The sequence below is a fragment of the Cryptomeria japonica genome, chromosome 8 (assembly GCF_030272615.1).
Source record: "Cryptomeria japonica chromosome 8, Sugi_1.0, whole genome shotgun sequence".
Classification (NCBI taxonomy): Eukaryota; Viridiplantae; Streptophyta; class Pinopsida; order Cupressales; family Cupressaceae; genus Cryptomeria; species Cryptomeria japonica.
In genome coordinates this window covers 106,485,804-106,501,406 of record NC_081412.1, presented here as the reverse complement: position 1 = coordinate 106,501,406, position 15,603 = coordinate 106,485,804, and the positions used below count along the sequence as shown (strand labels likewise).

Here is a 15,603-nt window from a genome sequence, read left to right as displayed (position 1 = left end):
AGGTCATCAATGATAGGGTAAATTGCAACAATAGTCAAGGAATTCCCCTTTGGGAGGATAGAGAGCATTTTTTAGGTGAATGTTGTGAACAATTGGTTCTCAACACAAGCACTAATTCTTTTTGGACATGGTTTAGTGAGAAAAAAACATGGATACTTTCAGTTACTATGTAAGTCAATATGCAAACTTGTTCTCTCCACCGCACATAGAAAGGATCACAAAAATAACAAAGGGCAACATATATTCGATACAAATGAGAGACCCCTAAAACTTTTGATCTCTATGCTATGCAAATTTCTTTTGAATCAACAGACAATAAGATGCTCCCATGGAAAAGATTACCAATAAAAAATGATAATAGTTTATTAAATTTGAGTATAATTTGGATGATATATTATTTTTAGATCACAATCTCTTATTTAGAAATAAATATTTGCATGCAATATGTAGACATTTTGAATAATTACTTGACATATATTTACTTCTATTTATTTTGAATGTAATTTTGTAAATCAAGTAAGAAAATCAAATATTTTTTAATAAAATAAGAAAGAGACATCAATAATTTAAATAATAGTGGAAAAGAAAGGAAGACTTAAGTTGTAATATAAATAACTATAGACATTATGAAATTTATATACAAAATGTTGAGTTAATAATTGAATAATAGTACTCAAGCAAGGTTGAATTAGGCTCCAACTTAATAAATTAATGCTATAAAGATCTAGTAAAAATGTTCTATTACTAACTTATGATGGCCTTTCTATAGCAATCTACTAAAAAAAACACCTTGGGTTATAATCTTGAGGTAAGTACAATAGTTGTTGAATCCATTACATAAATGTTTGAAAGTGATCTCTATTGATTTATAAGAATTCATGTATTCAAATGTTACCATGGCCATCACTCGCATGGTGTGTGATGTTTGGATAAATTATTTAATGAGGAGCTACCCACCAAATTTCAATGTTACATCTACAAAATATTTTATAACAAGAAGATGACCCAAAATGCTCTAAACAAAGGCTAAGACAAAAGTCTATGGAAAAGATAGTAATTATATTCTTTGAGGCAGAAAATTAATCGCACTTAATTGAATGATATATGTGGCGAACAAACAATAAAGAGGCACGAAATCCCACTGTTCCGAGCATCAAGAAAAACCCATAGCATATGCAAGCATTATAACCAAAGAAAAAAGAGGTTTGCATTAATCCTGTCAAATCTGACCGTGTAAAATAATAGTATAAGGAATACCCAAAGATATAAACACCAGTTGATCCTCCACATAACATAGATCTACAACAAAATCATATAAAATATATCAATAGATTTTAATTAATTTGTAATCATTATGACAAGAAATAGAAAAACATAATCAACGTCAAATTAAAAAATATGATTGGTATAACTATTTGACAATCTAAGTATTCCTTTCAAATACATAAATTCTCGATTTACAACAAGTTTATGAAACAAATATACTACAAAATGTCGAAAATTAATTATCTAAGTCACCATAGATAGATGCATGACAATATTGTGCACAATACACTTGTAAACAATAACTTGAATACATTGTATTGGGTTTTGTAAAATTTGAATTTGAAAAACATTACCATGTGGTGCTTTATAAGGTTCAACTAGGTAGAAAAGACATTCTTATCCTTTTTGCATTTCACTCTCTAATATTTTACTTCTAATATCACAATCTTTTGTGTTATCATTACCATTCAGTTGGGGCATAGCTTTACACAATTGTTTAGATTAATTTGTTTAATAATTTCTGGGGGGAGCTTTTATATACAATTAATGTCTTATAATTTTAGAAGTTTTTTTAGAGTCAATGGTTTCAGAATTTTGCTTATTTTGATCGATTAGTTTAAATTATATTTTTAATCATATAATTAAAAAAGTTATCAATTATTTATTTGTGTCAATAAGAAAAATGTTGGAGTTAAACTTTAGAAAGAAATGTAACCAAGAAGGAAAGGAAATGTGTACAATTATATGACATCGTTTTTTTATTATATAGCGGTTGTATAACTTTAGACCCCCAATTTTTTCCAACTTATTTTCAATCTCTAAACTATATAATTTCACCATTATAAAAGAAAATATCAAATGCTCTTAAATTTAAATAAGTAAACTCTAAATAGCTTTCGAATCTTTTATTATCCCCCCACAATATTGACTAAAATGTGGAACTCAACAAAAAAAAAGGTATAAACAAATATTATACGAATTCATAAAATAAACATGACTTTTTTTTTGAATAAAAGGTGACAAGTCATTGATATATTAAATAGCATAAAGATTCGTACAAGGTTGCCAATCCCCATTACATTAGACTTTTGACACTTGGGTGGCGTAAAGACATCTATTTATGAGAACCAAAAAAACCCTCAACCCATTATATGAACCCATCCAAAAAATAACTCATCAAACATCAAAAGCTACCAAATACAAGGAGATGATATAAACTATATAAAACATTCAACCAATATGTAGAGTATTAGCAAAAATGTAGAGTATGGACATCATTCCACCATCATTTCAAGAAGGTTCTCTCGAAGACTAGAAGAAAACACAACCATTGGAACCCAAAACCACCAAAGGCAAAGAGCGATTACTTGAGCATGGAGCACCTGAAGCCAAAGTTGAAGATATCGAGGTGATAGAAATGGGCATACAATGGTTGAGGAGAAGATGCAAGGCTATCAATTTGTCTGTAGCATTCTCCATAATAGCCTCGAGAACAATTGGTCAAAGTTAAAGCAAGGATTGCAAAGTGTCACAAATCAATCTGACTCGAAGAACAAACAACTCAACACAAGTCGTACTAGAAACTAGATCATAATTCTCCATAAAGCCCCCAGTTGGTGACAATCATGTGGCCAAACAAACTGAATTGAGACAAATTCCAATTTAGAGAGAGTGAATAATGAAAGGAAGCTAAGGTGCAGAAAACACTTCCTAACACTAATCTAGTGGGGGAGATAGTGCACATTCTCTTTACAAATCTTCTATTACAAAATTGGAAACACATTTACAAGTAGATAATAAACATGCATAAAGATAAACACAATGAAAAAAAGAAATATCATGGGGAAAACCCTTTTAGGTGAATAACCCCACTCTCCAAAAGAACAATACTTTGTATTCCAATAATCAAACTCTTACAATACAATATCAACACTTAGCTTCTTCAGCAAGAGTCTACAACTACAACCCACAATTTGGATTAATTCTGGCAACATAACACTTCACCTGCAAACATAACATGACTAATACTCTCCAAGGCTACCTTTTATAGAAAAATACAACTCAAGAGGAAGCTTCTAGATGAAGTTACAAGATGGGGTCGTGCAAAGCATTTGGCCCTATTTTTTCGACCACACAAAAGCATGCAAATGACACATTTACACCTCCAAATGACTCCTCATTCAAACCTTCTAAGTTGGGTACCCAAAATTTACTATTTGGTGCTATGATAAATGCTCTTATGCATCTTATAGTTGTCATAACTTACAAAACTTATAGTTGTAAGAGAATACGTCATAAATGACTATTATTAGCTTATTCTCTTACAACTTGTCATAAAGAACTTGGGCACCCACTTTATCAATGCTTAAGGTATCTCCTACCACTTATAAAATTCGTCATAGAATTTGTCATAACACGACACTTGTTAAAATCCTCAAAGTGGGATACCTACCTACACATGTGCATCATATGTATTATAAAATCATCGCCAAGTACGATGCCACCAAGCCTGTGGGTCCCACTGGATGACTAGACATTTGTAGGCAATAAAAAAATAAAAAAAATATAACCGAATCAATCTTAGGATTTGCAATGGTTGAAACACCTTAATCCCAACATTCTCTCACTTGTCAAAGGCCTTTCAAATAGCCTATAGATCAACTATAGGGGGTCGACAAACCCACAGAACTGCAACACCATTTGAACTTTTCTATGCTCACTAGTTTCATCAATGCATCTGCAACATTCATCAAGTGTCAATCTTCACCAATTTACCTTCCCATCCTCTACCATATCTCGAACAAAATGAAACTGAACATCAATGTGCTTCGTTCTAGCATGGAAAGTTGGATTCTTTGCTAAGAAAAACGCACTTTGACTGTTACAACATATAGTAATCAATCTTCCATCAAACCCAACATCCGAACACAACCGTTTAAGCCAAATGGCTTCCCTACAAGCATGTGTAACTTCCATATACTCTACTTCTGTCGTAGACAAAGGGACTACAACTTGTCACTTACTCATCCAACTAATAGTACCAACATTCATAGTAAAGACATAATCATTGGTGGATCCTCTAATGTCAATGTCACCTGCCCAATCTAATCCACATATCCACGAATACTTATAGAATGTCAAGGTCTAGTAGGATCACTATGATAGCACAAGAAATACTTAGAAGTACCCATTAAGTATCTGAACACTCTCTTCACTACATCTAATGCACCCATCTAGAATTAGCCATATATTAACTTCAGACTCTTACTGCTTGGGCAATGTTTGGTCTTGTATAGACCATATCATACATGAGACTACCAACTACACTCACATATGGTACATTGGTCATGTCCTCCACTTCAGAAGGATATTTTGGACAATCTTCCATAGATAATTTTGTTCCCAATGTAACACCAACTATCATAGATCTACAAGTTGTCATGCTAAATCTCTCCAACATCAAATTCACATACTTACTCTGGCTTAACCAAATTTTTCTGTTTGATTTGTCTCTTCTAATCTCCATCCCTTTAATGTACCTAGTTGCACCTGAATATTTCATCTCAAGCTGTGTTGACAACTGAGACTTCAAGTCAGAAATCAAATATCAATTCGCAAATAGTAACATATCATCCACATATAATGCAATAATGAGAATGCAACCATTGTCAATTTTGAAGTAAACACAATGATTGGATTTAGACCTCTAAAATCCCAAACTCAACACATAGGTATCAAAATTTTGATACCACATCCTAGGAGATTGTTTCAAACCATACAAAGACTTTTTCAACTTGCAAACTATATTTTCTTTACCTTCCACTATAGAATGCTCTAGTTGTGACATATAAATCTCTTCCTCCAAAACACCATGAAGGAATGTTGCCTCTCAAACTCAACACATAGGTATCAAAATTTTGGTACCACATCTTAGGAGATTGTTTCAAACCATACAAAGACTTTTTCAACTTGCAAACTAGATTTTATTTACCTTTCACTATGAAATGCTTTGGATGTGACATATAAACCTCTTCTTCGAAATCACCATGAAGGAATGTTGCCTCCCAAACTCAACACAAGGGTATCAAACTTTTGGTACCACATCCTAGGAGATTGTTTCAAACCATTCAAAGACTTTTTCAACTTTCAAACTAGATTTTATTTACCTTTCACTATGAAATGTTTTGGTGGTGACATATAAATCTCTTCCTCCAAATCACCATGAAGGAATGTTGCCTTCACATCCATTTTCTCAATTTCCCAATCATGAATTGTAGCAAGAGATAACAAGAACCAAATGTATTTCAGCTTTGCAACAAGGGAAAAAATATCACCATAATCCATTCCCTTGACCTAGGAATACCCCTTTGTGACTAGTTGTGCTTCATACTTCTCAACACTACCATTAGGACCTAACTTTTTCTTGAACACCCATTTGCATCCCATGGGCTTACATCCTTTAGGAAAAGTTATTAGATCCCAAGTATTGTTCTTCTTCAAAGATGTCATCTCATCATTCATGGCTTCCATCCAAGAATCTGCATCATGCATACCCATTGCCTCTCTAACATCCCTAGGCTCATCAATGTTAGCAATCAAAGCAAAAATACAACTGGAATCTAACAATGAATATCCAAACCTTTCTAGTGAATAATCATATCTATCAAGTTTATCCCTATCACGAGTAGACCTCCTCAAATACTAAGGTTGAGGTTCTTCATCTTCTTTTGAACTTTCAAAGCCGCTAGAGCTCTCCTCATCATCACGTCCATAGGAGCTCATACTTCTTCTTTCTCAAGGGTAGAAGAAATATGAACTACCTCCTTATTCTATTTCTCCTCTTTCTCTAGTTTTAACTCAATAGTGGAGGGTTTCATCTCTCTAACAATAACACTCCTGCCATAGAGAACCTTCTCTGTCACTGGATCCCAAACCTTGTACCCTTTTACACCGACACCATAGCCAATACAAATACACTTCATTTCCTTGTTCTCCAACTTAGATCTCTTTCCACTCGGAACATGAGCATAAATTTCACAACCAAATACTCTGAGATGTCTCATTGAGGGCTTCTTTCCTGACCACACCTCCATAAGTGTCTTATCAACAAGTGATGATGTAGGAAATTTGTTTACTAGATAGCAAGTAATGGCTATAGCTTCAGCACAAAAAATTTGTTCGAGGTCAGCACCACTAAGCATACTCCTAGCCCTCTCCCCCAATGTCTTGTTCAACCTTTCTGCAACTCCATTCTGCTAAGGGTGTATGGAATTGTCTTATGCATCCCACGAGGTGAAAATGATTTTTTTGTTGCAATATTCTAACATGACTCATTGTGACTTTCGATATAGATTTCTCAATCTTTTGTAAAACTACCATAATAGGAGACACATGTTTTTTAAATAGTCTACTATTTATTTCAAGCCAAACGTTCTCAATAAGAATGGACGTGCTTAACTCCTAGATACATGCAAAAGTAGAAGTGTTGTAGAGAGCTAGCTAGCATTGAAATTGCTTTAAAATAGAAAAATGCAAAGGTGAATACCAATCAAGTTTTGGAATTGGGCTGTGACCAATAGTGTTGAACAAAAGTGCAATGGAGAAGCAAATGATTTGTACAATCATAGCACTATCCACACAATACACAAAGGAAAAGGGTGGAGATCCCCAATCTATCGAGTCTCATGCCAAATAGAATTTTGTCTTGAATAGACAACCAAGAAAAAGCACATGCTTTAGGTAGGCAAGTGTTCCCCAACAAAGCCTAGAAGGCCAACTTTCTCCATTCTCTTTAGCAATCAGAGAATTGTAACCATCTTTAATAGAATAAAAACCAAAAAGAGATTTCAACCAAACAAAATAAATATGTTGTTTTAGCACCATAATCTTTTTAGAAACAATATTATAAAAAAAGGCACTTATATCTTTGTAAACAAACTATTATTATATTTATTAAAAAATATAATATTTACAACATTGCAATTTGAGGATTCAATTTTTTGTTTTCCTTATTACCGGATATCATTTTCCTTAGAATATGTGGCATAGAAATAAATGTTAAAAACGAGTCTCTAATTTTTTTATGCTTGACACTAAATAAAATAACCTTCCCTGCACACCCTTACAAATCTATAGCTCATTAATAAGTGTCTCTGAAAGTTTCAGTAGGTTCCATCCTCCTTATAATCGGTGTTGAGAAATTCATAACCTCCACATCACCCTTAAAGGTATGCAAGATACAAATTTGGTGTTCAAGTAGTAGATTGTTTTATGTTGTGTGTAGATCCAATGTATCTAAGATGTTTGGTAATAATTCAATGTGTAAGTTATTAGTAGTTATCCTACACATGGAGTGGACAACCCATTATGGGATGCCTGATTGTAAAAGGGTTGATAGGCCTCAATGTTTCATATTGTGTTTAGATGGAAGATAAAGACAAATTCAATAATTATTTTGGACAAAGGTTGCATTCAACATTGCCTTGGATATTTGGGTCAAGTTTGTATCCATACATTCTTGGAAATGATCTACAATTTGATATGTACTGTGAACATTCAATTTCTAGTAGAGTTATGACTATAGTCTTTCTTGATTACCAAACTAAAATAAATATACGATTGAACTTAGATTTTCTAGTTTTTAGATATTGGACTTGTAGCAATTTCAATATTTTTTAGATTTTCGAACTTGGATAAAGTGTCCGATTTTTTATATACAAGGTTTACTATAATTTTATAGAACTTGGCGGTTTTCTTGAACAAATTTCAATGTTTTTTGCTTTCATAATTTGATTTTATTCTTTCAACTTTGATTAAATTATTTTGGACCTATGAGTTATGTTGTCCTAGGGTTACAACATTGCTTTGGAAACAATTCGTCTCATTTAGGAATGTAACACAAACACTAATTGTCATTGGTTGATTTCAAGTAACCCATTTCCTCAAAGTACTTATTAACTCTTAATGGAAAGAAAATAGTAGACTTTTTATTGAGTCTTGAGCCCTTTAGATGCAAGATTTTCACTTCCTAGGGGCTAGTTTCTTTCCAACATTTAACTTCTAATTTAGAGTGTATTAGAGGAAATAAGTAACTATACAACTTGAATCATGTAATAATTACTTATAATGTAAACATAATACTTGATTATGTTAATCACATGCAATAAACCTTTGCACACATGAAGAAAATGATGAAGTTAGAGCATCAACTTACATAATAACAATTTACATATACTAATATTTATCGCAATGGTTTAATATGTAGAAACAAAGAGATGGAATGTAAAAAAAAAATAAGGAAACATATCTCTTTTACACTACATTTAGAATAATCATTTATTTACTGTAGCTTTATGGGTGTGCACAATGTGGCAAAGTCCAATTTACTCATATTCTCTATTATAAGGTTGAAAATTGAAGCCTACTTGGGAATATATAATTAGAAATATATTTAGTTAAGTAGGTCCCACTTGTTATTGAGAAGGTGTTTGTTAGGCACGAGCCTAAAAAATCTCACTTCAAGTTCATATTATGTTGAATAGAGTGAAATTGGTAAATTGTAACCCAAGAAAATGAAACTATTATAGTTCTTCAATATTTTTGGATATGCAAGACCTACATAATTTTCATGTCCAACAAGTGTTGTGGCATAAAAAATTGATGTGCATCCTTCTCCTAATCTGTATGGACCATTTCATTGTAGCACCATATGTAAATGAAAATGAAACTATTGTACCTCTTTAATATTTTTAATGAATAGTGTACTTCTATATTAGTTAAAGAAAAGACAAAATATAAAATATACATTAGTTTAAAAAAATGGGTGGAATGACATCACATTCAAAAATTCCACGTGAGAAATCTTATACAAAATATACAAAAGCGATCAAATTGCCAAGCAACTAGTGCAATTTGAGTGGAAGGAGGAGGTAAGTCTCTATTAGAGGGATTATTCCAAACATTTGGGAGGTCCTCGTCTACGGGGATTTGGCTCCCAACTTGTAATGATGCCATCATCCTCTTTGGTTATCTATTTTTTATTAGTAGTAGCAATACGAATAGGATAGCTAAAGCCAACCAATAGTACTTGTCACTGTCTAGCCACCTAGAAGTGCTTCTATCACGAGGTTGAAAAGCAATATAGTTTGGACATGTCTACATGAACTAACACATAGCAATAAGAGTGGTGCCTAGAACAAATAATATGGTTACACCTATGTATGCACATGCCCTTAGGAGGAAAAGGACCTCTCTTGGGAGAGGTTGACAAATGTGCAACAATATACAAAGCATTTACCTAATGTTTCATAAGAGTTTGCAAGTGGGCAATCTCTAGTACAACTTTATAGGCTTGCTCCTCAATTTGAGGTAAACGCTCCTCAATTTGAAGTAAACATTGAAACATATCATGGCTTTAAAATATATCAAAAAATATTAATCTACACAAGTTCTTGAAAACAAAGCTATCTCGATATTTTGCCATATACTAAATAGAATCTCCACTCTACAAGCATGCTAAACTTGAGTAGCATTTATTGACATTATAGTCAAGTAACTTACAATAATCAAGTGTAATGGGAAAACCCTAGGCCAAAAAGGCTTGAACAAATAATAAATTTAGTTCTAGACATCTTGAACTTAAAGGTAAAACAAAAAATTATTCTTGAGAGTTTCTAGATGTCTGCAAAAAAATTTGTAGGGGTTACATATCTAGTTGGACCAAATGAGATCCAATAAAGAGACTCTAGTAAAGGAGACACCAAGAAAAATATGCAAACTTGGGTTCCAAAATGGTAAAGCTATGATACCATTGAGTTGTAGTGGATTGAAAGTTCCACCTATAATAATAAATTGTTAGGGAAAAACCTTAGGCCAAAAAGGCTTGGAGAAATCATGAATCTAGTTCTAGACATCTTTAGGTAAAACTAAAAATGTTTCTCGACAATTTCTAAATGTCTACCAAAAATTGTAGGGAATTCAATATCTAGTTTGACCAAATGAGATTTGATAAAGAGACTCTAGTAAAGGAGAAACCAAGGAAAATATGGAAGCTTGGGTTCCAAAATGCTAAACCTATGCTACTATTCAATAGTAGTGGATAGAATTCTAGACATCTTGAACTTAAAGGTAAAATAAAACGTGGTTCTCAAGAGTTTCTAGATGTCTACAAAAAAATTGGTAGGGAATAAATATCTAGTTGGACCAAAGGAGATCCAATAAAGAGACTCTAGTAAAGGAGACACCAAGAAAAATATGAAAGCTTGGGTTCCAAAATGGTAAATTTATGCTACTATTGAATAGTAGTGAATTGAAAATTCCTCCCACCATTGAGGTTTTGAATCAGTGGTGATTTTCTAAAGGAATATTTAGAAAGCATTTTCAATCTTTCTACCAAATTTAGTCCATCTAATTGTTGAAAAAATGTTGTGCACTTTGCAAAAGAAAGATAATTGTCTAGAATAAATATTTACTTGTGGTGTATTTTTTAAGGATGTGTTTAGCCACATTAAATATTTATTTGGGTCCACTTGTAAAGTTGTAGGTGACATTAGTTAGATTTTTTATGTGGATGGCAGATTGAAAAAATATTTAATATTATAAAAACTTATTACCAAAAGGTAAATGTTGGAGTCAATAGTTTTGTGCACTCACGGTTTTACCTTTACCACTCCATTGTTTTCTACGAGCTTCAATATATAAAAGCAAACACATGTTTAGTGGTGGGGTTGGTTTTTTTTTTTTTTTGACTTGGTTACCATTTTATTGAGCTCTTTTGTTGAGTGATTATGTGAAGCATGGCATGAAATGTGTGGTTATATGTTTGGACACATGAAGGTTGTATTAAAGGATCTTGACATTTTAGAAGTATTTATATGGACTTTGAAAGTGTATTATAATGTTTCATAATGTATTTAATCTTTACATTATGATTATTCTGTAAACTTGTATGTATGCTTTTCTCTCATAAAATTATGAAAGAAATTATTTAATCAACATTATAATTTCCTAACGTTAATCTCTTAATCCCAATCTTATCGACCATTTGTAAATCTGAACAGATTCACAACTTACAAAATGAATGTATATCATCCATCTAATTAATACAAACCATTTCTTTGTAACAAATAGAACTATTGCAACTCTTAAAAAAAAAATGGATACATAACATCTATATAATTTTTTATTTATGAAACATAAACATTAAAGCTCTAACAAACAAATATGAAATATCCAACTAAAATCCAATCAAAAGACAACCTCGTCACAAAGCAATCAGTTATAGAATGGAAAACAAATTGAACTGAAGAGAGAAGCACCCACATACCTCCACCACCATTCATGATCCTCAACTGCTAGCTGTAAGTAGGTGAATGCAATGATAACTAAGGCTGTCACAATGATAAGGATGATGAAAATAATGAAGAGGATGCTGTATAACGTGTAGATTTTGTGACCCCATACACTTACGAATATATAGGGAAGCTCGAAGTAGATTACACCAAACGGCAAAAATCCTGCCATGGCCATTTGAGAGATAGTCCCTCTATAAAATGGCAAAGGAGGAATCTTTCTAGGGCATTTTGTGGTGCGGCAAGGAGCTTCAAACTCAGTCTTGCTGTTTTTTCCAACAATACAACCCAACACAAACAAGGGGAATGCAATAATTGTCCAGATGAGAAGGAGGATTATGATTGTGTCCAAGGGTAGTGCAACACTTGCTTTGTAAGCCATTGCGACAGTATTTAGGAAGCAAAAGGTTAAAAACAGAGGCCCACAAAATAGGCAGCCCGTCAACAACTGATTCCTTACCTGAAATAGATTTAAAAAATCAAGTTTTATTCTATTATGTCCAATTTATTGGACTGGTGCAAATTTATACTTAAAAAATGAAGAAAAAGGAAAAAACATACCCAGTTTGATCCCCCAAGTTGAGTATAAAAAGAAGCAGAGGTGTAGCCTGCAATGCCAGATGTAAGGGCATATATAACCAAAAGGGCTGTATGTAGAGTTCCCCTGCTGTAGGGATAAAAAGCACCCACTAGTGCGAGCATGAAGACGAAGATGACACTGTAATCAGCACATTAAGAAACACAAATCATATAAACGTAAGAAGACTGTGAATTTATTATTTTGGGGAAAAACCCTGGAATACTGTTCTGTATCATACTCATGGAGCTTTTATATACTCACAGAGCAAAAAGCTGAGTCCCAGATCCAAGAACAGCACAAAACAGAGACCTGTGTCGAGGATATCTGAAGACATCTCCATGAATGTACTTCCATCCTGTTTCGCTTTGGTCGTCAGTAGACTCCACATCATGAGAATACCTTCATAGCAAAAAAAGAGTAGATTGACAGACAATTCAAAAACTCACTTTAGGATTAGTTTCTAACCAAGCGAATGTTACACTCAATTCAATTTCATTGAATCGTGGCATGAGATTATCTGCACATTGCACAAGCAAATTCCTAATCAAATTATGCTTTCTTACTTGACAAAGTCGTTCTTGAGAACATATATGTAAATAGAAGCAAGAATCCCAGTCAGAAGTAGAACTGTTACACAAGAAGTGGTAATGGAGAACGAGTGGGCTTTGATATGATGGGGCAAAACTAATGACTTTTCATATTTATCCATTCGCCATTCAAAAGGAACTTTAGTCTCCACCCACTTAACAGAGTACATGAAATCAGCTTCAATTTCCCTGTCCTCAGTAATGTCAACTGAGAATCTTGGATCTGTGCGAACATTTATTTCTATGACACGGTCATTGTTGTAGAAAATGTGAAAGCCTATATGCGTATACAGTAAATATGTAGTGCCATTTGGACGTGCCTTGTTTTCTTTCTGAAAATTTCCAATAAAGCCCCAGATGGGCAGATCATCATAGTACATCTGAAAATAATAAGAATTTTTGATAGGTTCCCTAAACCTTTCCGAATCCTCTTTTGTGAGTTTCTTCCTGCAAAGGAGTTGAGAATCTTTGTTTACCCGAAATTCCAACTTGTACAGAGCTTCCACCATCTTATCACCGTTCAGCATCTCTCCAAGGTCTTGTCTCTTCTCCTTGACTTTATCTATAACATACAAATTGTAAATAGACACGCCAAGTCAAATACAGAGCTGTTAACAAACTACAACACTAAGCAAGATGAAGTGTGCAGAAATGGTCCAAACCTGGAGCACAGAATGGCAAATCAAAATATTGATATGTTTCACTGCAGACCAAATGAAAAAAATTGTATATTAGACACAGGGAATGCTACTATAGAAACAAAATCTTTAACTTCAAATCACAGCGTGGCACTTCCTTCTGTTCTTGGCATTAAGACACACAAATCGCTGAATCTCTTACAGCAGGGTTCAATGCAGCCGTACAACATAATCATTTGGGGCAGAAATTCATCAAATATTTTACATTTCATTTGTTTATTATTTTATATTAAGGGGGGACAATTACAGTGGGGCAGAAATTCATCAAATATTTTAGATTTAATTTGTTTATTTTTTTATATTAAGAGGGACAATTACAGTGGTAACAAAGAATGAAATGTGTTTAAGAAAATATCAAAGAACAAGAACAATGTTGAGAGATATCATTCTTCATATGCTTATTTCTACCGTTTTTAGTTAAAACAGAATAGATGTCTACAAAATGATCTCTTGAAATCTGTTACAATTATCAAATTATACTCTTTTAAAAATCTAAAGATAAATTTAACAAATAAATCCTAGCAAAGAAGAAGATAAAAAATATATTTAGATGGTAAATTTATCCCCAAATTTATTAATAGAATTTAGAATTATTTCTAACCCTAATGCTGAAATTCTCACCAATTTCAATTACAAAAACATGCAATCCAAGATAAATTCATTCAAACGCCAACACACAAGTGAATGACTGTTCAATTCTGGAAAGAGAGATTACGTGGGATTATTGAAGGGGCCGACTTTGTTCGCAAATAATGGCACCAGATCTCCCGTGCTGTATTTGTGATCTGAGGCGCCACGATTTACTCCGTTTATGACTGCCATAACTACCGTCCAAATCGCCGTCAACTTATCCACGCTACCCGCCATGATTTTCAGCGCTAACAGTATGTAACCATAAAAACCCTACAAACCCTGAGCTTGGAGCAAAAACCCAACAAATCCTGAGCTTGGGCGCTAACAGTCTGCCAGCCAACATACTCCTTGTTAATACTCCAAAACATTTGTGGGCAGTTTCTGGGGTAGCTTCCACAGGGTCAACTTGACTAGCAGTAGACATATCAGCTGGTAGCAACGACTTTGACTGTAAATTTGTGAGTTGCCCAGAGCGAAATGCGAATTGTCTATGCAGAGAACAGAAATATACCTATTTATTAATTAATTTAAAAATAAAAAATATATTTGTTTTTTAAAATGAGCATTCAAATTATTGAATGCCATTGATAAAGAGTGTTGAAGTTGAGTGACTAATAAGCTTATTGTCATCCTAATGATTAATAAGTTTGTTAGAGATCAAATTTTAATGATTGTCAATATTTAATAGCAATCGTACCTTGGTGTGCAATGGGTACGCTGATAAAAGATATGTGGAAGGTTGGTGAGGGAAAATGTCTATTTTTTGCATATATTTTTGTAGTACATGAGGTCAATTTGTAGGCCACTTAGCAATTGATATTTTGAATCCACCTATAAGGATCCAAATACAATTGAAATAGAACTTATTTATTAGGAAGATAATCAAAATCACTTACTGACAAACCCATGTATTGTTTGCAATAGGAAGAGGGTGAGAGAAGTGGGGAGAGAGTGTGTGAGAGAGAGATGTGGAGATAGAGATATAAGGAGATATAGAGGGGAAGAGGGATATAGAGACAAAGAGATAGATAAAGAGACAAATAAATAAAGATAAGTAGAGACACATATAGAGAGATGGATACCGGGAGAGATGGATAATGATTGGGGGATATAGAGAAAGGGAAAGAAAAAGAGGAAGATAGAGGTAGAGATAGAGAGATGGATGGGGGATAGGGAGGGAGCGAGGGAGGGGTAGATGTGGAGAGATTGAGAGATGCGATAGAGGGAGAAATATAGGTAGAGGAGGAAGAAGGAGAGATAAAAGATGGGAAGAGAAGGGGAGAGGGAAAAGAGGGAGATAACACAATATATAGAGATAGAGAGGGAGATATATAGACAAAGAGTGATATAGAGATATGGAGAAGGATGGAGAAATAGATTAGAGATAGAGAGAGAAAGAGGTAGTGAGAGATAGAGTAGGAGAGATGGGTTGAATAAGAGAGAGAGGTAGAGATAATGAGATATAAATATTGGGGGAGAGATAGGGAGAT

The 15,603-nt window shown here is 33.5% G+C and overlaps 1 protein-coding gene across 2 annotated transcripts; it reads right to left on the bottom strand.

The window, feature by feature from the left end:
* Positions 1–833: 833 nt before the first annotated feature.
* Positions 834–14,617, bottom strand: LOC131062451 (transmembrane 9 superfamily member 2-like). Of its 2 annotated transcripts, none has more exons than XM_059209694.1 (7): positions 14,196–14,617; positions 13,445–13,485; positions 12,759–13,344; positions 12,457–12,594; positions 12,177–12,333; positions 11,591–12,075; positions 834–1,299 (listed from the first exon to the last, which is right to left on the bottom strand). In XM_059209694.1, exons 1-7 carry the CDS (start codon positions 14,345–14,347, stop codon positions 1,080–1,082), a joined length of 1,779 nt encoding a protein of 592 aa, XP_059065677.1. In that variant the 5' UTR covers positions 14,348–14,617; the 3' UTR covers positions 834–1,079. The 2 variants fall into 2 exon arrangements, with proteins under 2 accessions (XP_059065677.1, XP_059065678.1); XM_059209695.1 differs by having other exon boundaries at positions 12,505–12,594.
* Between the last annotated feature and the right edge of the window lie 986 nt (positions 14,618–15,603).